The sequence below is a fragment of the Oenanthe melanoleuca genome, chromosome 11, assembly GCF_029582105.1.
Source record: "Oenanthe melanoleuca isolate GR-GAL-2019-014 chromosome 11, OMel1.0, whole genome shotgun sequence".
NCBI lineage: Eukaryota > Metazoa > Chordata > Aves > Passeriformes > Muscicapidae > Oenanthe > Oenanthe melanoleuca.
Genome location: NC_079345.1, coordinates 1,422,970 through 1,447,391, shown reverse-complemented (window position 1 = coordinate 1,447,391; position 24,422 = coordinate 1,422,970). Strand labels below are relative to the sequence as shown.

Here is a 24,422-nt window from a genome sequence, read left to right as displayed (position 1 = left end):
CCCCAACAGCCACCCCCACGTCCTCACCTCGTACCCCCCCAGCTTGAGGTTGACGGTGACATCGACGGGGTGGTTGACGACGCCCACCACGGAGCGCACCAGGGACATGAAGAGCAGCGGGAACCAGATGATGCCCACGAGGAAGAGGATGATGAGGCCGCCCATGCCGTACTTCACCACCTTCTTCTTCTTCTGCCCCTTGGGCTGGGGGTATTTCTAGGGTGGGGGGTGACAGCACACAGTGTAGGGTGTGCTCAAAGGGGAACCCCAACAAATCCCCAAAAGGAGTTTAGTAGGGAACCCTTCCTGGCACAGGGGCTGTACCTTCTCCGTCTCCCGGCTGCACTTGATGATGAAGATGTTGGCGTAGATGTCCTCCACACACATCCAGTTGGAGAGGGACAGCGTGGTGTCCGTCCACACCCAGTCCATGACAGCCCGCAGCTCCACCAGGAAGGGCACGAGGCGGAACCTGGGGGGACAGGGCGGTGGTACAGCAGCACCGTCGGGGTGCCAGGGGCTCCCTGTGGCCCCGTGCCCTACCCCTGGAAGAGGAAGAGGTTGAGGTGGTTGTATTTCTTGGTGAGGAAGTTGCCCAGGATGCGGGTGGGGTAGCCACAGCGGATCTGGTAGGCCGACAGCCCAAAGTAGATGCACTTCACAAAGTACCACAGCTGGGCCACCGTGTTGTGGCGGAACAACCTGCAGGAGGGACGTGCCACTCTTCAGCCTGGGCCACCAAGGTGCCACACAAGGACCATGCCGTGCCGTGCAATCCTCTGGGATGTACCTTTGGGTGACGGCAGGCAGGAGGAAGAACATCCAGAAGTGGATGCCAAAGACCAGGATGATCTGGAAGATGAGCTTGCCCAGCACGGTCTTGCGGAGGTAGAGCGCGCGGTCGATGACCATGGTGGTGAACTGGAAGAGCAGCATGAACAGGAAAGCCTCCGGCACTTGGTTCTCCGACAGAGACGAGGTGATGTCGGCGGCCGCCGAGTGTTTCTGGGGTGCAGGAGAGGTCAGGATGTGGCCCAGCCTCACCCCCGTGGGGCAGGCAGGACAGTCGGGGCCCTGTGGGGCTCCCTGCTCACCCCAAAGGCCCAGAAGCCGAAGGCGATGATGATGAAGTCGACCACGTCAGCCAGGAACATGAAGGCGTAGACGTCGGTGGCCGCGTGGTTCTGCGTGTCCAGGATCTCCTGGAAGAACCTGCGCACTGGCTGGTACATGTTCTGTGCCCTGCAGGGACAGGGGACACAGGGGACAGGTGTGGTAAGTTAACGTAGCCAGAAATGTGTATTCTGTCACCATCTGCTGCAGCGGGTGGGGCAGTGATCCTTATCTCTGTGGCACATATTATCTGCTAATGGGCCATCTTTAAGACAAAGCAAAGCAATCATCTTTATCTTTTCCACAGCCTATTCTCCCTCCAAAAAAATATCATCTGCTGATGGCCCATTGAGTCCCAGGGCATGACTGATAAAATTACATCATCCCACTGGGAGATGCTCCAGCCAGGGGAAGGAGCCAAGCTTTTCCTACCTAGATAAAAAACTAAAATTTTAAACAGCAAGTTACCTTCTTTCCACTGGATTCCAGAGGAAAGCCAAACCTTTCCACATCATCCCTAAACCTTCAAAAAAACACCCCTGCACCCTTCTACAAAAGCACTGCTTCAATTAAACCACATCTGCCACTGCAAAAAAACTGTAGTCACCATTTAATAAAACTGTTACCAACACTCTGACTGACAGGGTGTTAGGTTGTATTCTGACTCTGTCAGCGTTTTAGGATTGTTCTTTGTAATACTGTATTTCTATTTTAATTTTCCTAGTAAAAAACTGTTATTCCTAACTCCCATATCTTTGCCTAAGAGCTCCTTAATTTCAAAATAACAATAATTTGAAATTTATAATAATTTCTCAAAAAAAAGCTTCTGCCTTTATTGGCAGACACCTGTCCTTCAAACCAAGACAACAGGTGACTGGGACTGTACCCCACAGCCCCCACCCCAGCCAGCTCCACCAGGACTCACATGGTGAGGAAGAAGCCCTTGACCCGCAAGCCAAACTCCCTCAGCTTCCTGTGAGCGTGGCTCTCTTCTGACACTTCCTCCTCCTCCTCCTCCTCCTCCTCCTCGCCCCCTTGAAGGGAGACACAGTGTGGGTGACTGCCAGGGCCAAATCCTGCCCGACCCACTCTGGGGGTGCCAGCCTTGCTCCTCACATGAGGGTTGGGAACCGGCGCTCACCTTCTGCTGGAACCATCTCCAGGGCCTTCCTCTCCTGCTGCCTCCTCCTCCTCCTCAGGCGGAGCCGCGGGGTCCCTTCCTGCTCCACAGACTCACCCTCTGGCCCCAGCTCCAGCTCTGGCCCCGTGGCTGCTGCTGGTGCTCCTGGCTGGGCTGGAGCCTCCGGCCCTTCCTCAGCCCCCGCCGGCGCTGCGGGCACGGCTTCCTCCGGCTTCTTCTCCTCTTCCTTGCTCTCCTGCTTCTCCTCTGCCGTCTTCTCCTGGTCCCACAGCCCAAAGGACTGCCGAGGGACGTGGTCAGTGTGTAAGAGTCGGTCCAAGTTCCTCTGATCTGCCTCAGAGACTGAGACCAGGACCCCACTGCTCACTCTGACCTGAGCTCTGGCCTGGCCCAGGTGGATGCTTGCCCAGCACCGTCTGTGCTGTGCTGGTGCTGCCCAGCACCGTCTGTGCCTGTCCCTGGTGCTGCCCAGCACTGTCTGTGCCTGTACCTGGTGCTGCCCAGCACCGTCTGTGGCTGTGCTGGTGCTGCCCAGCACTGTCTGTACCTGTGCCTGGTGCTGCCCAGCACTGTCTGTGGCTGTGCTGGTGCTGCCCAGCACTGTCTGTGCCTGTGCTGGTGCTGCCCAGCACTGTCTGTGCTGTGCTGGTGCTGCCCAGCACCGTCTGTGGCTGTGCTGGTGCTGCCCAGCACCGTCTGTGCTGTGCTGGTGCTGCCCAGCACTGTCTGTGCCTGTGCTGGTGCTGCCCAGCACCGTCTGTGCCTGTGCTGGTGCTGCCATGGACCGTCTGTGGCTGTGCTGGTGCTGCCCAGCACCGTCTGTGGCTGTGCCTGGTGCTGCCCAGCACCGTCTGTGCTGTGCTGGTGCTGCCCAGCACTGTCTGTGCTGTGCTGGTGCTGCCCAGCACTGTCTGTGGCTGTGCTGGTGCTGCCCAGCACTGTCTGTGCCTGTGCTGGTGCTGCCCAGCACCGTCTGTACCTGTGCTGGTGCTGCCCAGCACTGTCTGTGCCTGTGCTGGTGCTGCCCAGCACCGTCTGTGCCTGTGCTGGTGCTGCCATGGCACACTGCTCTCAGCAGGGTGCTGGTTATAGTGCCCTATTCCAGCACCTGTTTCTTGGAGCAACGATCTCCACATACAACAGTCCATAAATCTCCCCACCTTTTGGCCAGAGGGCACTGGCTTTGGAAAAGGACTATAAAAAGTGACTTTCCTGAAGAGACTCTGAGATCTCTTTCTCCCCAATGGATTGAAGATGCGTCCATCATCAGACAACCACAAGGAATGTGTCCCATCCTCTCTCTCTCTCTCTCTCCCCCCCACCTTTTACCTCATTTCCTTTATCTCTCTCTCTCTCTTCTATTGCAAAACTTAATTGTCTGCATGCAATAAACGGAATTGCTACTTTCTGCTGAGTAAAACCTGAGCCTCTTCTGTCTTTTGCACCCTGAGGTCAAATGAACCATCACGACTCCCGCTGGGGTCGAGTGGATTGTGACACAGGGGTCCTGCTGCCCCCAGCCCCACACCCCTCACTCCCCATCCCACCAGCACTGGTGGGAAACCACAGCAGAGCCACCCAGCACCCACAGGGTTCAGCTGGAGCCCCCAGGAGCTGCTCCAGCTCCCCCCAAACGCCCAGCCAGGGCTCACCAGCAGCAGGGAGCGATGGAAGAAGAGGGCCAGGAGCTGCACCAGGTCATACTTGATGTAGTGGGTGGATTTCTCCAAGCCCAGGATGCGTGGTGGGAAGAAGGGCTTGCCCTCGTGGCGCAGCAAGGTGATGTAGGCATTCCAGGGGAAGAACCCGAACTGGAAGAGGTATTTCACCACCACCATCATCTGTGGGGACACTGGGGTCAGTGGGTGGCAGTGGGGGCCAGGTGGCATCGTCCCTTCACCAGCCACCCCCTGCCCACCTCGGTGAAGATGATGGCTGTCATCCAGAAGCGCTTGGTGGGCCGGGGGATGGAAAGCATGGCCCAGAGGAAGACGAGGATGGGCAGGAAGACAGAGATGATGGAGGCAGTGACGATGTTGTTGAGGATGATGACGAAGTAACAGAGCAGCTCGGAGTGGGCGGTCACACAGCGGTACCCGGCCAGCAGCAGCTTCAGGAACCGGTTGTGGGATTGGTAGAAGTGCTCAGACTCCTCCAGGTCGGAGACACACAGCCTCCTGTGGGGTGCAGGGCTGGGGTGAGCCCCCCTGGCTGTCCCCAACCCCTCCTGCTGTCCCCAAGCCCCGCTGTCCCCACGTCCACCTGCTCTTGAGGAGCTCACTGGCAGTCCGCCTGCGCTGCTGGGGCACGACCAGGAACTGCTGAGCGTCAGTCCCGTCCTCCAGGCTTGCCACCTGCTCCTGGCTGCTGGAATAAAGGGGGGCAGCTCTTAGGCACCCGCTGGGGATGGCACAGGGACAGGGCTGAGCCCCCTGCCCCTCCTGTGGCACTGCCAACACCCCCTCAGGGGTTTCTATGCACCTGCCTGGAAGCGCTGCTTTGGGAATCCGCAGCCGAGGAGGAGGACGGGCTCAGCTCCCCTGGGAGCTCCTCTGGCAGCACATAGAGCTCATCTGGGAACCCCTCGTTGATCTCCTCTCCCTGTGGCAGGCAGGATGTCAGTGCCACTGTGGGGTGCCACCCCCCTGCCCCCAGTGTCCCCGGCTGACCTTGGCCAGGCGCTCTGCCATGACGCTCCTCTCGAGGCGCAGCACGCGCGACATGTCCCTGTGCTCCCGCGTGCAGGTGTCCAGCCACTGGGTCAGCCCGTCCACCAGCGCCTGGCACAGCAGCCACAGGAACCTCAGCGTGTTCAGGGCCCGCTGCAAGACGTTGCTGCGCTCTGCCAGGGCAAAAAGAGGGGTGGAGAGTGACCTGTGCCCGCTCAGAGCTCCCCAGCACCCCCTGAGCTGCAGTCCTGCTGCCCACCTACCAGAAGTTTCCTCGTTCTCCACCTCCCGGCCTTCAGCCTCCTCAGCAGCCTCCACCTCTCTCCTTGTACCATTCTCTGCAAGGGTCAGACCCCAGAGAAGGATGAACATCATTTTTGGGGCTCTCCCATCCACCACCCCATCCCCTGTCCCCCCACATCCACCTTAAAAGCCAGGCTGGGCACCAAAGAAGCTGCACAGCTCGTGCCCAACCCCACTGTAGCCGCCAGAGTGCCCCCCACCACACACAGCGGGCACCAGGCAGGGCTGTGCCCCTCCTGCCCCCCAGCCCTGTTTTGGGGTGTCACACCCACCTGCAGCGCTCTCAGTGCTGGATGGCCGTGACTGCTCAGGCTGCCCCTGCTGCCGCAGCACCGTCCTGGTGTTGGTCACCCAGGCCTGGTAGGCGAGCTGGAGGGGGACAGGGGCCATCAGCACCTTGGGGACACTGCCAGCCCCCTGGGGACACTGCCAGCCCCCCAGCCCTGCTCACCTGGAAGGCGCTCGGCCTCTCCGGCCGCGGCTCCTCCTGCACCTCCTCCTCCTCCTCACTGTCCGACTCGAAGAGGAAATATCCCCCGGAATGCAGCACTGCCAGGGGGGCACGGGGTGTCACAGCACAACCAGGGCCAGGGCAGGGCTGTCACACCCCAGGCTGGCCCCGCTGCCACCTCCCAGGGCACCCACGGGGACATCAAAACCAACGACTCAACTGCCACGTCCCCAAAGCGGCGCCGCTCGGAGGTGACCGACGTCGGTGACCCCAAACCCAGCCTGGCACCCCCAGTCCAACACCCCATTAGTGCTGGGGAGCAGAGAAGCCACGGTTAGTGCTCTGCAGCTGAGCCTGGGGACAGGGGACATGCAGGGTGTCACCTTGGCCAAGCAGTGCCACCAGCACCCCGCAGGCGTTCGCAGGTCCCGGTGGGGGCACCTCCCCGAGGGGCTGTGCCCCGTTACGGCCCCGTGCCAGGGCTGTACCTGTGGCATGGTCTGACCAGGGCTGCCACCAGCGCTCCCTCTGCTGGGACGGGTCTGCAGGGTCTCTGCGCTCTGTGGGATGGAAAATGGGGCTGGGGATGGCCACACTCGGGGCACCACCCACCCTGCCTGGGGGACACTCAGGGCACCCACCCACCTCTCCTGGAGGTCACACTCAGGGTACCCACCCACCCTGCCTGGGGGCACTCGGGGGCACCAACCCACCCTGCCTGGGGGCACTCGGGGCAGGAGTCACCACAATGTTCCACAGGGCTCCACCACGATGGGTGTCAGTGATGGGTCATAGTGCCACCCCGTGTCCAGAAGGGGGTTGGGGACAGGGGAGGGATGAGAAAGGGATTGGGGACAGGGGAGGGACCCCCCTCTCGTTCTCACCTGATCTGGGCCCCTCCAGCCCCGGCGTGGTTCTGCGGGCCACCCGCTCCTGGTTGTACTTCTGCTGCTTGGCCAGGATCCTCTCCATCCTGCAGGCACAGACTGCTGCAGACCCTGCTCCCCCAGGGGCACCCCATACACAGAGGTGGCCCCCAGGTGCAGGGAGAGAGGTCCCAGTGCCCCCCAAAACCCACTCACTGCCGCTTCAGCTGGTCCAGAGACTTCTTCTCGGCGCGCCGGTGCGCGATCAGGCTCTTCATGATGCTGGCCTTGAACAGAGCCACACCCCTGGGGGACAAGGGACAGTGGAGGGTCAGGGGGAGCCCCCAGCACCCATGGGACCCCACAAGACCCCAATCCCACCTGGAAGCCTGCAGGGCAGAGGCTCGGAGGTTCCACATGACGTGCAGGTAGTAGGAGCTGAGGAAGATGCGGCGCTGGAGCAGGAGGAAGAAGAAGCAGATGCTGTCCCACATGATGCCAGCCTCCTCCACGGGCAGCGTGCAGTCGTGGTCCTTGTGCATCGCCTTGGCTGGCAGGCAGAGGTGCAGGCAGGTCAGGCAGCAGCCCAAACCCACAGCCCAGAGCCCCCCAGAGCAGCAACTCACGGCTGTAGTAGCCCTTGACGGTGCAGACGAGGCTGAAGAGCTGGATCACCCAGCAGAAGTTGCTCTGCATTTGCTGCACGAAGACGCAGGACAGGAGCTGCAGGGCAGAGAGGGCACACACAGCTTTGTCACCAGCCCAGCTGCGGCCAGGGCGACCTGAGGAGAGGCACAGGGAGCACAACGCACCGACAGCATGTTTTTGGAGATGATGATGGTGATGTTGTAGAGGATGAGGCAGTCCCAGAGCACCAGGCGGGCGCGGGCCGGCTTGCGCAGCATGGCCGTGCCCGAGAGCAGCAGGTAGAAGCAGGCCAGCAGGTAGCCCAGGCCAAAGAGGCTGATGCGGTTGGCACCGGTGATGAAAACCACCACGAGCACCACCCAGAAGAGGTAGTGGAACACCACCACCTTCACCATGTCCAGGTAGGACCTGCAGACGGAGGGGTCAGAGCAGGGGCATTGTCCCTTCCTGGCACGGTCCCAGTCTCCCCCACCAGCCCAGTCAAAGGGGTTTGTCCCAGTTTAAGGCACAAAGTGAGGGACAAGCACCATCAGCAGGGGTGTCTTGGACCACCTCATCTCCTTCCAGAAGGACCTCAGGGTGTTCCTGCTCCAGCCATCAGGGGGGTCACTCATTCCAATCCCATTTTAGACATCCCAGCCCAGCAGGTCCCGCTGCCTGAAGGTCCCATCCTATCCACACCCCAGGGGATCTGCCATCCAAGGGTGGGATCTCATCTTCTCCCTACCCCAAAGGGTCTCATCCCAGGGAGGGAACCCACCTTGTCCACATCCCGAGGCTGGAATTCTAAGGGTGGGATTCCTTGGTGTCCATAGCCCAAGGGGTCTCACCCCAACTGGCCCCATTCCCCCATCCCAGATGAGCACCCCATTCACACCCCATTCCCATGACCCCAGCCCGGGCTGGGGCGCCGTTCTGGGGGTACCCACTTGCAGTAGATGAAGTTTGGGGTGGGGTTGTGGTGGTCCTGCTCCCGGTCCAGCCGGTCGGAGTTGTCGCCGGCCGCCCGCAGCCAGGGCTCGGAGCGCTCGGCCTCGAACACGCGCCACTGCTGGGCCGCGCACAGCAGCAGCATGAAATCATCTGGGGGAACACGGCTCAGCCTCAGCCCGCCCCAAACACCCCCTGTGCTGGGCTGATGTGGCCAGCAATGTCTGTTCTGTCCCATCTGTTAAATCCAGCTGGGGCACTGACCCTGATCTCCTGGCACACATTATCTGCTCATGGGCCATCTTTAACCCAGCTGGGCAATCATCTTTATCTTCCCACAGCCCATCCTCCCTCCAGGAGATATCTCCTGTTCATGGCCACTGAGTCCCAGGGCATGACTGATAAAATTCCATCATCCCACTGGGAGATGCTCCAGCCAGGGCAGGAGCCAAGCCTTTCCTACCCAGATAAAAACTGACATTTTGGACAGCAAGTTATCCATCTTTCCCACTGGATTCCAGAGGAAAACCAGACCTTTCCACATCATCCCTGGAGCTTCAGAAGAAGCTGCACCTTCTCCAGGAGCACTGCTCCAGCTGAACCACATCTGCCACTGCAGGAGGATGCAGCCACCATTGAATGGGACTGTGCCAACACCCTGACTGACTGACAGGGTATCAGGTTGTACTCTGACTCTGTCAGTGTTTTGGGATTGTTCTTTGTAATACTGCATTTCTATTTTAATTTTCCTAGTAAAGAACTGTTATTCCTAATTCCCCAATTTTTGCCTGAGAGCCTCTTAATTTCAAAATTATAATAATTTGGAGGGAGGGGGTTTACATTCTCTATTTAAAAGAGAAGCTTCTGCCTTTATTGGCAGACACCTGTCCTTCACACCAGGACATCCCCAAACCCTTCCCTGAGACGTGGGGCATCCCAGGGCACTCCTGCCCAGGACAGGGAGCTCATGAATTCCCTGCACCAGGTGTGGCTTTCCCAGATCTCCTCTTTAACCAAATCTCCAGGCCTCTTCTTTTCCCAAAAGCAGGTGGGAAATAATTAAGTTCCCCCAAAAAGAGGTGGGGTTTGCCATGACTACTTCTCCAACAGGGTATGTGTGATTTAAACTCTACATTCAATGGAGTGAGGCTCTTAAATCTCCTCCATCCCTCCTGCATGTCCTTCCCCCTCCTGGAGGCAGGATGGCCAGGGAGGTCTCAGAGGTTTTGGGGACACAGGGGGTGGAATAGGGTGACAGGGCTACTCACTGATGAGGTTGGTGGATTTGGGAGCCTGGAAGAAGTCGGGCAGGTAGAGCCACTTGACAAGAGCCGAGTTGAGGGGAATGGTGCTGCTCCAGCGCCACGGATAGTCTGGGGGGGGACAGGGGGCACAGTCACTGCCAGGCCGGACAAACTGCACCCTGCAGAAGAGCTGAGCGCTCCCCTTACCCATGCAGAGAGCAGGAGGCATGCCCAGGCACAGCAGGTACTGGAAGAGGAAGAAGACGACGAGGAAGAGGCAGTACTTGGGCCAGAGGCGGGCGATGGCCGCGCGCCGGCGCCGCGCCAGCATCGCCACCAGCCAGCAGCCGTGCAGGATCACCAGGAAGTTCATGCGCTGCCCGATCACGTTCACGATCATCAGGAAGCAGATCTGGGGGCGCAGGGCTCAGCATGAGAGCGCCACGACCCCTCCCTGCAGCGACACCGAGCAAGCCTGGGCCACAGCGCCATGTCCCAGCAAGCCCGAGCCTCGGTCTGTGTCCTATACACCAGCCAAAATAGATCTGCCTGGTTTGCTCCATATTTTGCAGCCTAGCTGTTTTTCTGCTCATTTCACTGTTTCCTCACACGCTTAGTTAAGCATTTTTCTGTACATTTCTTAGCTTAAACCAATATTTACAACAAGTGCACAACACAAGCCAGTTTTGTTTTCCTGCAACTTACTAAGACCCTTCAAAGCCACTGAAACAAATTGTGCTGAATCAAAGGAGCTAAAAAATAAAATACCAAGATGAAAAAAACCAAAGTAAAAGTAAACAGTAAAGTTCTACACAGCCACCAATCATCATACCTAAAAAGCTCGTTCAAAGAGCGTAAAGGCACCAATCAAAAAATGCATAATTGCATAAACACTAGTCTTAAAATGTGTAATTAAAGCTAAAAAGCAAACAATAAATCAACTTCTGCATAATCAGTGCCCAAAAGCCCTGCTTCTCCCACAGCACCCACGCTCCCACCTCCAAGCCAAACTTGTAGTAGAAGTAGTTGATGAAGTATTTGGCGCAGCTGACGAGGCCGAGGTCGAGGTGCTGGCGGGAGATGTCCTCGAAGATGGTCTCGGTGACAGGGGCCACCAGCTGGTGCTGCTTGCGGTGGTACTGCTGGCGCCGGTACACCACGGCCTCGAACACCAGCAGCAGCAGCACCTGCAGGTGGTTCTGCAGGGGAACAGCCAGCAACACGCTCAGGAACAGGAGTCCCTCCCCAAGGCGGTCCCCACATGTTGATGTGACCAGCAATGTGAATTCTGTCCCCATCTGTTAAATCCAGCTGGGGCAGTGCCCCTGATCTCCTGGCACACATTATCTGCTCATGGGCCATCTTTAACCCAGCTGGGCAATCATCTTTATCTTCCCACAGCCCATCCTCCCTCCAGGAGATATCTCCTGTTCATGGCCACTGAGTCCCAGGGCATGACTGATAAAATTCCATCATCCCATGGGAGATGCTCCAGCCAGGGGAGGAGCCAAGCCTTTCCTACCCAGATAAAAACTGACATTTTGGACAGCAAGTTGTCCATCTTTCCCACTGGATTCCAGAGGAAAACCAGACCTTTCCACATCATCCCTGCACCTTCAGAGGAAACTGCACCTTCTCCAGGAGCACTGCTCCAGCTGAACCACATCTGCCCCTGCAGGAGGATGCAGCCACCATTGAATGGGACTGTGCCAACACCCTGACTGACTGACGGGTGTCAGCTTGGATTCTGACTCTGGCAGGGTTTGGGATTGCTCTTTGTAATACTGTATTTCTATTTTAATTTTTCTAGTAAAGAACTGTTATTCCTAATTCCCAAATCTTTGCCTGAGAGGCCCTTAATTTCAAAATTATAATAATTTGGAGAGAGGGAGTTTACATTCTCCATTTAAAAGAGAAGCTTCTGCCTTTATTGGCAGACACCTGTCCTTCACACCAGGACACCACAGCATCCCCGTGCCCACCTTGACATAACCCCAGGGCGGGTAGTGCTTCTGGACGCCGAACCAGTTGGCAGGATCCACGAGGTCACGGTACAGCGTGGAGTTGGCCAGCTCCTCTGGGGTCAGGTTGGTGCTGTTGGGGAGGGGCTGCCAAGGGGAGCACCAGGTCAGTGCCCCTGTGTAAGAGTCATGCCTCACGAGCATCATCAGAGACTGAGACCAGGACCCCACTGCTCACTCTGGACCTGAGTTCTGGCCTGGCCCAGGTGGATACTTGCCCAGGAGTGTTTGTAGCTGTGCCTGGTGCTGCCACGGCATGAGCAGGGTGCTGCTTACAGCGCCCTTTTCCAGCACCTGTCTCTTGGAGCAATGATCTCCACAAACAAGAGTCCATAAATCTCCCCACCTTTTGGCCAGAGGCCACTGGCTTTGGAAAAGGACTATAAAAGTGACTTTCCTAAAGAGACTCTGAGATCTCTTTCTCCCCAATGGATTGAAGATACATCCATCGTTGGACGACCACGAGGATGCATCCCTTCTGTTGGCAGCTACATCCCATCCTTTCTCTCTCCCCTTTTACCTCGTTTCCTTTACTTCTTTCTCTCTCTCCCTCTCTTCTAACACAATCCCCATCCTTTCTCTCTCTCTCTCCCCATTTACTTCATTTCCTTTAGCTCTTTCTCCTCTCTCTCTGTTTTCTATTGCAAAACTGAATTTTTGGCACGCAATAAACTGCATTGCTGCTTTCTGCCGAATAAAACCTGAGTCTCTTGCTTTGCCTTTTGCACCCCGGGGTCGAACGAACCATCATGACTCCCGCTGGGGTTGAGCGGATCGTGACACCCTGGACCCCCCAGACCCCCCCTGCAGCAAGGGAGCCCCCCAAAAACCAGCCCTGCTGGGCACACCTGGGTGCAGTTGCTGGAGTACTTGTGGGGCTCCACGACCGTGAGCTGGTAGAGCATCTTGCAGACGATGATGACGCAGGTCCAGACGGTGGAGAGGCACGAGGCCATGTGGCGGAAGCGGCAGTAGGGCATGGCCAGAGCCCACAGCAGCACCAGCAGGAAGTTCATCAGCGACACCTGGGGCAGGGGCGGTGTCAGCGCTCTGGGGGGCCCAGCTGAGCCCCCCCAGTCCTGCAGCCCCAGGGTACCTCCTCCAGGGCCACCCAGACGGTGTAGAGAGCCACCATCTTGACCATGTGCAGCTCCAGCACGCGCCGCATGAACACCTCCCCGCGCGTCACCGCGTCCGAGAAGCTGCGCCCCAGCACCACCAGGCGCTCCAGCACCAGCCCCCACTTGCTGGACTCTGTGGGACACGGACCCTCAGGGACACCCCAGCCCATCCCCAGCGGCCTGCCTTGCTCAGAGAACACCCCAGTCCACTCCACAGCCCCCCACCCCATCCATCCCTGCAACCCCCAGCCCCTCCCTGGCTCAGAGGGCATCCTGATCCATCCCTGTACCCCTCCAGACATGGAGGAGAACCCAATAAATCCCTGCACTATCACCCCAGCTCTCAGGACACCCCAATCCACCCCCATCCCCTCCCAGCCTCAGAGGGCATCCTGATCCATCCCTGTATCCCTCCAGACATGGAGGAGACCCAAATAAATCCCTGCACTATCACCCCAGCTCTCAGGACACCCCAATCCACCCCCATCCCCTCCCAGCCCCTTCCTGGCTCAGAGGACATCCCAATCCATCCCTGTATCCCTCCAGACATGGAGGAGACCCCAATAAATCCCTGCTCTACCACGGTCCCATTCCAGTTTTCAGGATACCCCAATCCACCCCCAGCCCCTTCCTGGCTCAGAGGCCACCCCAGTCCATCCCCACACCCTCCCAGACTTGAAGGACGCCCCAATCCATACCCTGAAAGTCTCTTCCAGGCTCAGAGGATGCCCCAATCCATCTCTCCACACCCTCCCACTCTTGGATTTCAACCCAAATCCAACTCCCTGCCCCTCCCAGGTCCCCCCTGGCTTGGAGGTCACCCCACCCCAGCCGTGCCCCTCCCCGACCTGTACCCAGGGACTCGGTGTCGGAGTCTCTGGCCTGGGCAGAGTCTCTGGTGTCGGCAGCAGCTGCATCCCGCAGCAGGCGGCTCCCCTGCAGCTCCTCAGACCTGTGGGAAGGGGGGCTCAGAGCAGGGATGGCACTGGGGGCGCAGGGGGGTGGCCCAGCGCTGGGTCCCACCTGGGGATGTGGCAGGGGGACGGAGGGGGGGCGCAGACGTGCGCTGGGTCGGTGATGTGCATGAAGGGCTCGTGGAAGCAGTGCAGCTGCAGGGTGCAGGCCAGCAGGAAGAAACCCATCATGAGGATGCTGGAGAGGAGCCCCGAGATGCTGAACTGCTCCAGGCCCAGGTCACTCAGCCTGCACGGGGAGAGGAGGGTCAGCACAGGGTCACACCCACCCCACCCCATCCTGCTCCATGTCCCCAGCCCTTGGTGCCACCACAGGGTGGGTGGGGGACACTCACTGGCCGTCATTGAGGCCTGTCAGGTTCCTCCAGTACATGGGGAAGTCATCAAACTGGTAGGTGTAGTTCACAATGAGCACCAGCATGGTGTAGGCCACCACCAGCCACCAAAATCCCTTGAGCACCTTGCGCCACAGGCTGTAGTACACCTGAGGGGACAGGGACATCAGCAGGGCCACCCTGGGCACGGCACAGCCCCCAGGGGCTGGGAGTCAGTGAGCCAGGGGATTCCTCAAGGAGGAACCAAGCTGCAGAGATCGAGTTAAAGCCTTTGGATGGATTGAAGTATATTAAACCACTTACACAAAGCAGAAATAAGTCAGTAAGTTTTAGTAGGAGCTGTAGTGTTTCTAGTAGGTAAAAGGCCTCAAATACCACAGTAGCAGTGAGTGTTCTAATGAAGGTTGCAAACACACTGGTATCTTCACTAGAGGCTCCAGGCCCACAGTTGTAGACAGGACTTAAACATAGTACAGTTATAGTAAGAATATTCTTACATTTCTTAGATGGAACAAGACAGATTGTATGTGTAGTTCTATACATAACCTGGTGTGCCAAGGAACTGAAATTCTAATAGATTAAGGAGTGGTGGTCTGAGCTTGCATCTTAGCTTGTTGAGAAAATGCTATATAAGAATTAGTAATGGGGAGAGTTGGTGCTTTTGCCTTTCTTGTCCCCCTGCTTCGCTGTCACTGTTTTTACAGCCATCAACACCTGAGAAAAAGACAGGAGCTGCTGCACTGACATCAGCCCTGCCAGGACCTTTGGGGACAGCTCCTGCTTTAACTTGGGGCTTTAAACTAAACTTAGCATGGACTTTGTGACAGTGCCTTGGAGACTGATGTGCTTCTGCAATAAATAACTTTTTTAGCAACTTTTCGGAGAATTACCCGGCAAAGTTGAGTGCCTAGAGGTAATAACCTGACAGCCAGGAGCCCACCTGGAAGAGGATGAGGCAGAGCAGGAAGAGCAGCATGTAGACAATCTTGAAGACCACGAGGCGGCCGGTGAAGGTCACCACGATGAACTTGGCGGCGCACAGCAGGATCCAGAACTTGGCAAAGAAATTCTGCAGCATCTGCCCCAGGCTCTGCAGCACATCCCGCATCCGCCGGGTGTCTGTGGGGCACGGAGGGGCTGCAGCAGCCGGGCTGGGGGCTCGGGGTGGGGCAGAGGTGGCAGCAGCTCACCTGCATCCATGGCAGGCACCCCCACGGGCGGCGTGGCCGGGGATCTCCTCGCCAGCACCTTCTCCCTAACGAACTGCCGCAGCAGCATCCAGAAGGTGAGGGTGAGCAGCAGCTGTGGGGACAGGGGTGGGACAGCGCTGATGGGAGCCCTGCAAACTGACAGCTTCAGACTTTGTGCACTGACCCCCCCACAAAACGCTGCTGTGGACCTGAGGAGCTGGAAAAAGCTTCCAAAATTAAATTATAGAATTAAGATTGCGAGTGTGCAGTTTTCAAACTACACTATATGTGTTACAATATGTGTTATATCACATAGCAAAAAACTCAGAATTTAAAGTTTTAAGATGTAGTAATATATATATATATAACAAAATTAAAGTTCTAGAGCAGAAGCTTAGCCCTTCTTCTTAGTGAGTCTAAGTAATCTTTTGCAGTTAAATAAAAAAAAACCTGCATTGCAGGTAGTTAACTTACATAATAAGTAGTTAGTTATTAGGTTAGAAGTTAAAAAAAGTAAAAAATAGTTAAAAAAAGTAAAGTAAAAAATAGCTAAAGGGAAAGAAAAGGGAAAGAAAAGGGAAAGAAAAGGGAAAGAAAAGGGAAAGAAAAGGGAAAGAAAAGGGAAAGAAAAGGGAAAGAAAAGGGAAAGAAAAGGGAAAGAAAAGGGAAGTTTAAAAAAAGGTTAAAAAAAAGGTTAAAAAGTTGTTAGTAAAAAGTAAAAAAAAAGGTTATAAAGTTGTTAGTAAAAAGTAAAAAAATTAATGTAAGTAGCTTTTCTTAATTAAAGAGTTAGCCCTTAATAGGCTTTATAAAAAAAGTCTCAATTTTTAACTTATTCATTTAAAATACCATAAATCTGACAGCCTGCAAAACCATAATACCAATAAAAATTAATAAACATCTGAATCCTAACAAAACAAACAAACAAACAAACAAACAAACAAACAAAAAAACCTAAAAAAAAAAAAAATCAAGCTTTTAATCCCAACAATGAAACAACAAAACAAACAAAGAGAGCAGGGGGCAGGCTGACCTTGATCCCCAGGGTCAGGCAGGGGTAGCTGGGGTGCACCAGCCCCAGGGGCTGCAGGTTCATGAGGCTGACGCGGGTGGGCAGCTCGGGGTCCAGCTCCATGGCCCAGACGTACTGCAGCACGCACAGGGTGACGCCGTAGAGCGCCAGGAAGGGCGAGCAGAGCATGGCGAAGTGCCGGCGGCTGCGCACCGTCCACACCAGGCACGCCCACACCAGCAGCACGAAGGTCAGCCAGCTGTGGTAGATGATGCTCCACACCTGGGGAGCAGGGGGTGAGGGCTCGGCACACGGGGTGTGCCCAAATGGCTGTGCCACCTCCGTGTCTGTGTCCCCAAAATGTCTGTGTCACCTCCATGTCTGTGTCCCAAAATGTCTGTGTCACCTCCATGTCTGTGTCCCCAAAATGTCTGTGTCCCCCCTCCATGTCTGTGTTCTCCCCAATGTCTGTGTCCCCCAAAATGTCTGTGTCCTCCCCAGTGTCTGTGTCACCTCCATGTCTGTGTCCCCAAAATGTCTGTGTCCTCCCCAGTGTCTGCGTCCCTTCCATTTCTGTCCCCGCAATGTCTGTGTCCCCGCAATGTCTGTGTCTCCAAAATGCCTGTGTCACCTCCATGTCTGTGTCCTCCCTAATGTCTGTGTCCCCTCCATGTCTGTGTCCCCACCAATGTCTGTCACCCCAATGCCTGTGTCCCCCTCGTGTCTATGTCCCCAAAATGTCTGTCTCCCAATGTCTGTGTCCCCTCGTGTCTGTGTCCCGTCCCCAGGGTTGTATCCCCTCCATGTCTGTGTCCCCTCCATGTCAGTGTCCCCACCAATGCCTGTGGCCCCCCTCCAGGGTTGTATCTCCACCACTGTCTGTGTCCCCCTAGTGTCCGTGTCCCCTCCCCAGGGCTGTATCCCCCCCATGTCTGTGTCCCTCCCCGTGTCAGCGTCCCCCAGCCCCTCACCATCATGGCGATGAGGGCAGACACGTAGCTCTGCTTCATGAGGGCCCGGCCCAGGGTGTGCAGGGGCAGCCAGGCCACAGGGCGCCGCCGGCCCGGCACGGGCAGCGCCAGGGGCAGCGCCCGCCGGCCTCGGGCTGCGGGCAGAGCGGGGACAGGGACAGTGAGACACCCTGGGATGGAGGGCTTGGGGACAGGGACAGTGAGACACTCTGGGATGGAGGGCTTGGGGACAGGGACAGTGAGACACCCTGGGATGGAGGGCTTGGGGACAGGGACAGTGAGACACTCTGGGATGGAGGGCTTGGGGACAGGGAGGGTGAGACACCCTGGGATGGAGGGCTTGGGGACAGGGACAGTGAGACACCCTGGGATGGAGGGCTTGGGGACAGGGACAGTGAGACACCCTGGGATGGAGGGCTTGGGGACAGGGACAGTGAGACACTCTGGGATGGAGGGCTTGGGGACAGGGACAGTGAGACACCCCGGGATGGAGGGCTTGGGGACACGGACTGTGAGACACCCTGGGATGGAGGGCTTGGGGAGAGGGACAGTGAGACACCCTGGGATGGAGGGCTTGGGGAGAGAGAGGGTGAGACACCCCTGGGATGGAGGGCTTGGGGAGAAGGACAGTGAGACACCCTGGGATGGAGGGCTTGGGGACAGGGACAGTGAGACACCCCTAGATCAGGGTTTGGGGAGAGAGAGGGACAGTGAGACACCCCTGGGATGGAGGGCTTGGGGAGAGGGAGGGTGAGACAGCCCTGGATCAGGGTTTGGGGAGAGAGAGGGACAGTGAGACAACCCTGGGATGGAGGGTTTGGGGAGAGGAACAGTGAGACACCCCAGGATCAGGGTTTGGGGAACACTGAGACACCCCCAGGATCAGGGTTTGGGGAACAGTGAGACACCCCCAGGATCAGGGTTTGGGGAACACTGAGACACCCCCAGGATCAGGGTTTGGGGAGAGGAACAGTGAGACACCCCCTCAAACCTGCAGGCAGGGTTTGGGGAGTTTGGGAGAGGGAACACAAGGCAGCCCCAGAATTCAGGCAGGATTTGGGGAAAGGGAGTGTGAGATACCTCCAGGATGTAAGCAGGGTTTGGGGAGAGGGAGCAGGAGCACCCCCAGGCTGCAGGCAGGGCAGGGTTCGGGGAGATGAGAGGAGGAGCAGGAGCACCCCAGGCTGCAGGCAGGGTTTGGGGAGTAGGAGCACCCCAGGCTGCAGGCAGGGCAGGGTTTGGGGAGCAGGAGCACCCCAGGCTGGGAGGGCTGGCTCAGGCTTACTCGGGTTCAGGATGTGCACGGTGCAGTTGTCGCTGCCGCCACTCGGCGTCCCGGCGTTGGGGGACAGCATGGGCTGAGGGCAGAGAGGGCTCAGAGCCCACCCTGGCGCCCCCATCCCACACCCACGCCCTGCACAGCCCCCCCAGACCCACCTTGGTGTCCTCAGCCGCCTGCTGAGCGTCCCTGGGCCAGCTCTCCAGCTCCACCAGGTCCCTGGGGCCCGGCTGTGCCGGTGCCACGGCTCTCTGCGAGGGACAGCAGCCAGCTCAGGGCACCCTCTGCCACCACAGGGCAGCAGGACCGTGCCCCAGCCCCCTGCACCACACCTCCACACCTCCCAGGGCTGGGGCAGTGGCAGCCAGCACACCTTGTCACCACTGTCACCATTGTCACCCTCACCTTGGCATCCAGCCAGCGCAGCTTCACCAGCGTGGTCACGGCGTAGTAGAGCAGCAGCAGGATGCCAGGGTTGGCATAGACAGGCCAAGGGAAGCTGGTGTTGAGCTCCAGGGTGTTGGGCTGGGAGCAGTTGTAGTACAGGATGATGTCTTTGAAGCCAAACACCCTGTGGGGACAGAGGAGGTGGCATTAACCCCCCAGGAGCACCAGCAGCTGGGGTCCCAGCCCTGTGCTGGCACCACAGGGATGCTCTGGCTGCCCTCTCCCACAGGACAGCTCACCCCACAGCCCAGGGGCACAGCTGGCACCCCCCAGACTCACCGTGCCCACACTGTGGGGGGTGGGAAGAGCCCCTGGACGAAGGGGGTCTGGTAGACATAGAGGCACAGCAGGTGGCAGGCGCTGTAGATGCCCACGAGCAGGCAGAGCACGTTGAAGGCATGGTGGCCACCAGGGAGGTGACAGGACCACCAGACGCACAGCCCAATGAAGAGCAGGAAGTAGACACAGGAGGAGGCAGAGGGCAGCATGACCCCTGGGGAGCAGCGCCCCGTGAGAGGTCAGTGCACAGCCCACAGCCCCCTGGACACCCCACTGCAGCCAGCACCCCTCCTCAGAGCAAGCACCCCTTCCCCTGCACCGAGTTTTCCACCTTGCACCAAGCATCTCCTTCCCCTTGGACTCTAAATCTGTGCTCAGACCACGCACTGCTCCTGCTTGGACTGAGCATCCTCCCTCCTTGGGCTGAGCACCCCCTCCCTCCCCAGACCAAGCATCTCTTCCTGCACAGATCCAGCATGTGACCCTTGGAATGAGATTTCTGCTTTGGATTGAACATTGTCCCCCCTCAGACCAAGCATTAAGCCAAGACCTTCTCCTCTGTTCTCCCCTCTGGTCCAAGCATCCCTCCCTCCATGCACTGAGCTTTCCCCCTTGGATGGAAAATCCTCCCCCACGCACCGAACACTCTTTCCCTTAGACTGAGCATCACACCCACCCTGGATGGAGTGTCCCCAAGTGTCCCCACGCTGCACCAAGCATCCCCCAGCCCGTGCCCACCTGCCAAGCCCAGCAGCAGGATGGCCAGGGCCTTTGCAGCCTCCCAGAGCAGCCAGTGAGCCTTGTCCCTCAGCCTGTTCTTCAGCCGCCACTCCCTGCCGGCCGCGCGCCGCTGCCGCCCCGCGTCCTTGCCTTCCCTCTGCCGGGCAGAGCCAGCCTGCTGTGCCCCTGCAGCTCCTGAGGCCGTGCCTCAGCTTCCCTGCTCCGGGGAGGGCAGGGCTGGCTGCCCAGGTGGGCACAGTGCCCGGCACCTGGCCGTGTTTATCTGCCACGGTGCCTGAAGGGCGGCTGCTTGTCTTGGCTCGGGGACCCGGGTTCCCAGCACTGAGCTTTTTTCCAGGCTGCCTCCCCAGCCCTGGGCTCACAGCAAAGGCATCCAGGCTGGCCACTGCTCTGGTTACAGCCCAGCACGGCAGCCTGGGCGTGTGGGGAGCCCCCAGAGCAGGGCTGGGGGGTCACTGGGGGTGTGTGCCACAAGCACAGTGTCCCCGTGACCTGCTGGCACTGCCAGGTGGGGCTGGCATGGCACAGCATGGCACAGCATGGCACAGCACGGCACAGCACCCACAGAGCTCGAGCTGGGGGCCAGCACCCCACAGCTGCCCACCCCAAACTGTCCCAGCTGTTTACCACCATCCCTGTGGCAATGCCAGAGCAAACACAGGCACTCCTCCATGGCTGAGTCACCCTCAGCTGTGTGACAATGACCAAGCCCTCCAAGTTGGCCAAAACTGCCCCAAATGGGTCCCTGACCCTGGGGGTGTCCCCATGCCAAGCCCCAGGCTGTGCCCAGGGAAGGGACGGGGACCCCCCATGGGATGTCCCCATGGTGGGATGTCCCCGTGGCGGGATGTCCCCGTGGCACTGGGGGTGGCTCTCACCCACTCAGAGGACTCCAGGGACCCGAGCTCCCGTCTGGAGGTGGCAGGGTTGAGGCGGCCACACATGCACAGGGACAGGGACGAGACCAGCAGGATGCCAACATCGGGTGCCACCAGCCTCACCGAGTTGGGAATGTCACTCCAATCCAGCCTGGGGGGGAGAGCGGGGCAGGGGGGGCTCAGGGGGGACCCCCAGCCACTGCCAGCCCCAGCCCCACACACCAGGCTGCCCTTACCTGGTGACCCCAATGTGCCGAGCAAGGACCTCCCAGGTGCTGCCTGTGGGAGGGAGGGAGGGGGCACTGAGTGGGCAGAGCACTCCCATCCAGTGCACTGGGCACCCAGCAGACACCCTGGCATGGACAGGATGTCCCCAGGGCTGGCACAAGGCTGGCACCCTCAGCAGCAGCAGGATGGGTGCCACACGCACCAGGCTGAGGGTGCAGCCCCAGGCAGGGCTGTGGGTGGGCACAGGCACCCCCTACTCACAGCTGGGCCCCAGCAGCTGGTCCAGGGCGGGCAGAGTGTACAGGCAGATCTGGAAAACCAGGTGGGCGAGGAGGAAGATGATGCTGGTCCCCAGCAGAGCTTTGAGGATGCGGGTGGTGTGACCTGCCAGACGCAGGCAAAGCTGTCACCCACCCCCCAGGACACCAGCAGCCCCAGCAGGGACCCTGCACCCTCAGGAAGGGCTGGGAAGGGTGCACAGGGTCAGGATCCCACCAGGGCTCTGTTCACCAGCACAGCCCAAGAGCCAAACCCTCCATGTCCCTGCAGCACCCAGCTGGCACCTCCTGGACCACACTGGGGGGCAGCCAGCATCCCCATCCCTGCTGGAACACCCCATGGGAGGCTCCCCCTCCCCAAACCCCACCAGCCCTTGCACAGCTGCAGCTGTGCCCCCATCCCACCCGGCTCCCCGGGCCCTGTGCCTGTTTTCCTGGCAGGGGGAGGGGTGGGCAGCCAGCCCACCACAGCTGTGAGCCAGCCCTGGGCCAGCAGCTTTCCCTCCACTTGTTTTTTCCTGTAAATCCCGGGATGTGGGGCCGTGCAGCCCATGAAATATTCAGAGGGGAAAGCTTTTAGTGTGGCCGTGCCAGGAGCTGGGGGTGGGGTCCAAGCTGGGCACAGGGAGGGTTTTGGGCACCTGCCCCGGTGTGGGTGACCCCCCTGCAGCCACCACGACCCTGGGCAGGGTGGAGGGGCTGCTTGTGGTGCACCCACACAGCCCAGCCCTGAGGTTTTTGGTTAATGAGGCTGCAAAGTGGAGCAGGAGGGCTATTCATAGCCCTGCTGGGCTATAATTAACAGAGAGAGGCTCCACACGGAGCCACTCTGCCCAGCCAGGGTGAAACCACAGCAAGGTGCCTGCAGGAGGGGGTGGCAGCTGCCCTGCTGCCCAGCCCAGGTGAGCCCCTTACCTGTGGTGAAGCGTGGGGAGGGCCCCGGGAACCAGGGCAGGAGCAGCAGGAAGAGCAGGTACACCAGGGACAGGACATTGTAGCGGAAGAGGCAGGCTGGGGACAGAGGGACAGCGTTAGTGACAGGGTGTGGCACGGGGAGGGCTCACAGCTGCAGCCCCCTCACCACGGGCACCCCCAAAGGAGAGGCACCCCAAATGCCAGGTGGTAGCACAGGTAGGACAAGGGGGTCAAGCCCCAGAAAAAGTGCTGCCAGAAAGAGGGACACAGGCAGGGCCTCAGGCTGTGCCACCCCCGGTGACCCACGTGGGTGACAAGAGACGAGGGGACGCCAGGACATCATTGCCACAAAACCTGAGCAGTGCAGGGACCCCCATGGCCAGGCTGGGACCCCTCAGGGCTGGCACAGCACCTGTCCCCAGCTCAGCCCTGCTCTGGGTGTGCCAGCAGCCCAGCACCTTCCCCCTCACTTATTTTTAGATCTAAATTACAGCTTGTCTGGAGGCACGAAACTACCAGAGGAGCCAGGCTGAGCCAGCACCCTGCTGTGACTGATGGGGACAGGATGGGGACATGGGGACATGGGGACAGGGGTGGGGACATGGGGACAGGAAAGGAATGGAGACATAGGGACAGGGATAAGGGACAGGGGTGGGGGGACAAGAAGGGAATGGAGACATGGGGACAGGGAAGGGGATGGGGACATGGGGACAGGGACATGGCAGGGCAGCTGCCACCCTGGCTGGGGCCACAGCGTTCCTGTCACGTTCCTGTCACCACGCTGGCAGTGACAGACAGCAGCAGATGCACTGGCAGGAGCTGGGAGCAGCCCCAAGGAGGGGCTGGGGCACCCTCAGCATCAGTGCCTGGCTGGAGATGGGCAGTGAGTTTGTCACTGTGCCCTGCTCACTGGGGCATCCCTCTGGGAGGGGACAGCCACAGGGAGCTGGTGCTGGGGACAGAGCTGCTCCCCTTGGCACCCAAATGGGAAGGGGGTGACACGGGGGGGGCTCAGGGGACCCGGCCGGGTGCCAGGGACGTGCTCAGCCCGGCACAGCCCTTCCTGTGTTTACGAGGTTTCAATGGGACAACACATCCTGGGGAGAGGGGACAGCACAGCCAAGGGGGGGACACGGCACAACCCCCGGGGACAGCGGGGCACCACGGGGGTGGCAGCAGGGAGAGCCCAGGAACGCCCCCAGGCTGGGGCTGAACCCACAGAGGGTCCCCAGGTGTCCCCAAAGCTGCAGAGCCCCCAGAGGGGGTGGGGGACACCGGGACCGCCACCAGCAGCCACCTCCCCACGGTGACCCCGGGGTGGACGCGTCACCTCCCGCAGCCGCTGCCGAGGGCTCCTGGCTGTTTCGGCAAACCATGATCTCATGGAGCAAAAATTCCAGCCGAGAGGAGCCTTCCCGGCACGGGGGCGAGACGCTGCTGCGGCTTCCGTGGGAGCCAGGCAGGGCCCGCGGCCACTGGCATGGCCCTGCCACCGGCCACCCAGCCCAGCGCCCACCCCGGGGTGACACAGCCCCTCGGGAGCCCCCAGCCCTGCCACGGCCACCTCCCGGCCGCTGGTGGCATCGGGGCACACGGTGGCATCGCTGGGAGTCACAGCGAGCACAGGGATTGCTGGGCAGGGGGGGCACCCTCATGCTGTCACCCCAATACTTGGTGCCACCAGAACCCTCTGGCTGGCAGCTCACCCTGCACCCCTCAGGGAATCTCCCACAGGGGCTGGATGGCTTCAACCAGGATGGAAAGAAGGGGTGACAACCTGGTTTTGGGGCCACCCTCATGCTGTGAATGGGGATTCATTATTTGGTGCCATCAGTACCCCAGGGACCCTCTGGCTGGCAGCTCACCCTGCACCCCTCAGGGAATGTCCCACAGGTCCAACCAGGATGGAAAACAGGCAAACAAGGGGTGACAGCCCGGTTTTGGGGGCCCGGCGGGGCGTGCCGTGCCCGCTGCGTGGGTGCTGCACCCATCCTGCACCCTGCAGGGAACCGGTTCCCCACGGTGCTGACAGCAGGGAAAGTGCAGGCACAGGGAGAAAAACCAGTTTGGCGTGTGGGAGAGCAAACCCGCCCTCCGAGCAGGCAGCTGGGGGGTGCAGCACCCACAGCACCCCGGGGTGTCCCCTAAATCCCCCAATCCAGGATTGGCCCCAATTCCTGCTGGCCCAGCCCCGTGACCCCGGGATCAGCCCCCAGCTGCCGGAGTTCATCACCACCGCGGCCAGCACGTGAAATATCAGTGACATTAACGAGCCAGGAGGGTAAAGTGCAGCGCTGGGGAGCTGGTGGGATGTGCAGGGGCTCCTCCGTGCCAGCCTGAATTGAGTTTTCTCATGGGAGGGGACTGGGGTCACTGGGCAAAGTGGGG

At 59.3% G+C, this 24,422-nt stretch overlaps 1 protein-coding gene across 3 annotated transcripts in view; it reads right to left on the bottom strand.

The window, feature by feature from the left end:
* The window catches only part of PIEZO1 (piezo type mechanosensitive ion channel component 1), a 30,562-nt gene that overhangs the window by 2,802 nt on the left and 3,338 nt on the right, over window positions 1-24,422 (bottom strand). The window contains exons 2-45 of one of the 3 annotated variants that reach the window (XM_056500483.1): window positions 22,035-22,130; window positions 21,103-21,225; window positions 20,850-20,892; window positions 20,614-20,764; window positions 19,733-19,871; window positions 18,995-19,208; window positions 18,674-18,839; window positions 18,427-18,519; window positions 18,275-18,347; window positions 16,990-17,123; window positions 16,040-16,300; window positions 15,007-15,118; window positions 14,757-14,935; window positions 13,817-13,965; window positions 13,531-13,710; window positions 13,356-13,459; window positions 12,483-12,640; window positions 12,235-12,411; window positions 11,348-11,473; window positions 10,364-10,564; window positions 9,573-9,777; window positions 9,390-9,494; window positions 8,121-8,274; window positions 7,356-7,599; window positions 7,170-7,266; window positions 6,925-7,093; window positions 6,760-6,849; window positions 6,562-6,650; window positions 6,166-6,237; window positions 5,678-5,775; window positions 5,499-5,595; window positions 5,187-5,261; window positions 4,924-5,096; window positions 4,736-4,855; window positions 4,517-4,614; window positions 4,173-4,431; window positions 3,907-4,095; window positions 2,255-2,534; window positions 2,039-2,147; window positions 1,095-1,242; window positions 791-1,005; window positions 544-702; window positions 325-472; window positions 28-216 (exon numbers count right to left, since the gene is read on the bottom strand). In XM_056500483.1, the coding sequence (XP_056356458.1) occupies window positions 28-216; window positions 325-472; window positions 544-702; window positions 791-1,005; window positions 1,095-1,242; window positions 2,039-2,147; window positions 2,255-2,534; window positions 3,907-4,095; window positions 4,173-4,431; window positions 4,517-4,614; window positions 4,736-4,855; window positions 4,924-5,096; window positions 5,187-5,261; window positions 5,499-5,595; window positions 5,678-5,775; window positions 6,166-6,237; window positions 6,562-6,650; window positions 6,760-6,849; window positions 6,925-7,093; window positions 7,170-7,266; window positions 7,356-7,599; window positions 8,121-8,274; window positions 9,390-9,494; window positions 9,573-9,777; window positions 10,364-10,564; window positions 11,348-11,473; window positions 12,235-12,411; window positions 12,483-12,640; window positions 13,356-13,459; window positions 13,531-13,710; window positions 13,817-13,965; window positions 14,757-14,935; window positions 15,007-15,118; window positions 16,040-16,300; window positions 16,990-17,123; window positions 18,275-18,347; window positions 18,427-18,519; window positions 18,674-18,839; window positions 18,995-19,208; window positions 19,733-19,871; window positions 20,614-20,764; window positions 20,850-20,892; window positions 21,103-21,225; window positions 22,035-22,130 (6,461 nt within the window). Of the gene's footprint in view, window positions 1-27; window positions 217-324; window positions 473-543; window positions 703-790; window positions 1,006-1,094; window positions 1,243-2,038; window positions 2,148-2,254; window positions 2,535-3,906; window positions 4,096-4,172; window positions 4,432-4,516; window positions 4,622-4,735; window positions 4,856-4,923; window positions 5,097-5,186; window positions 5,262-5,498; window positions 5,596-5,677; window positions 5,776-6,165; window positions 6,238-6,561; window positions 6,651-6,759; window positions 6,850-6,924; window positions 7,094-7,169; window positions 7,267-7,355; window positions 7,600-8,120; window positions 8,275-9,389; window positions 9,495-9,572; window positions 9,778-10,363; window positions 10,565-11,347; window positions 11,474-12,234; window positions 12,412-12,482; window positions 12,641-13,355; window positions 13,460-13,530; window positions 13,711-13,816; window positions 13,966-14,756; window positions 14,936-15,006; window positions 15,119-16,039; window positions 16,301-16,989; window positions 17,124-18,274; window positions 18,348-18,426; window positions 18,520-18,673; window positions 18,840-18,994; window positions 19,209-19,732; window positions 19,872-20,613; window positions 20,765-20,849; window positions 20,893-21,102; window positions 21,226-22,034; window positions 22,131-24,422 lie in introns of all 3 variants that reach the window. The other 2 variants (XM_056500482.1, XM_056500484.1) reach the window with 2 other exon arrangements.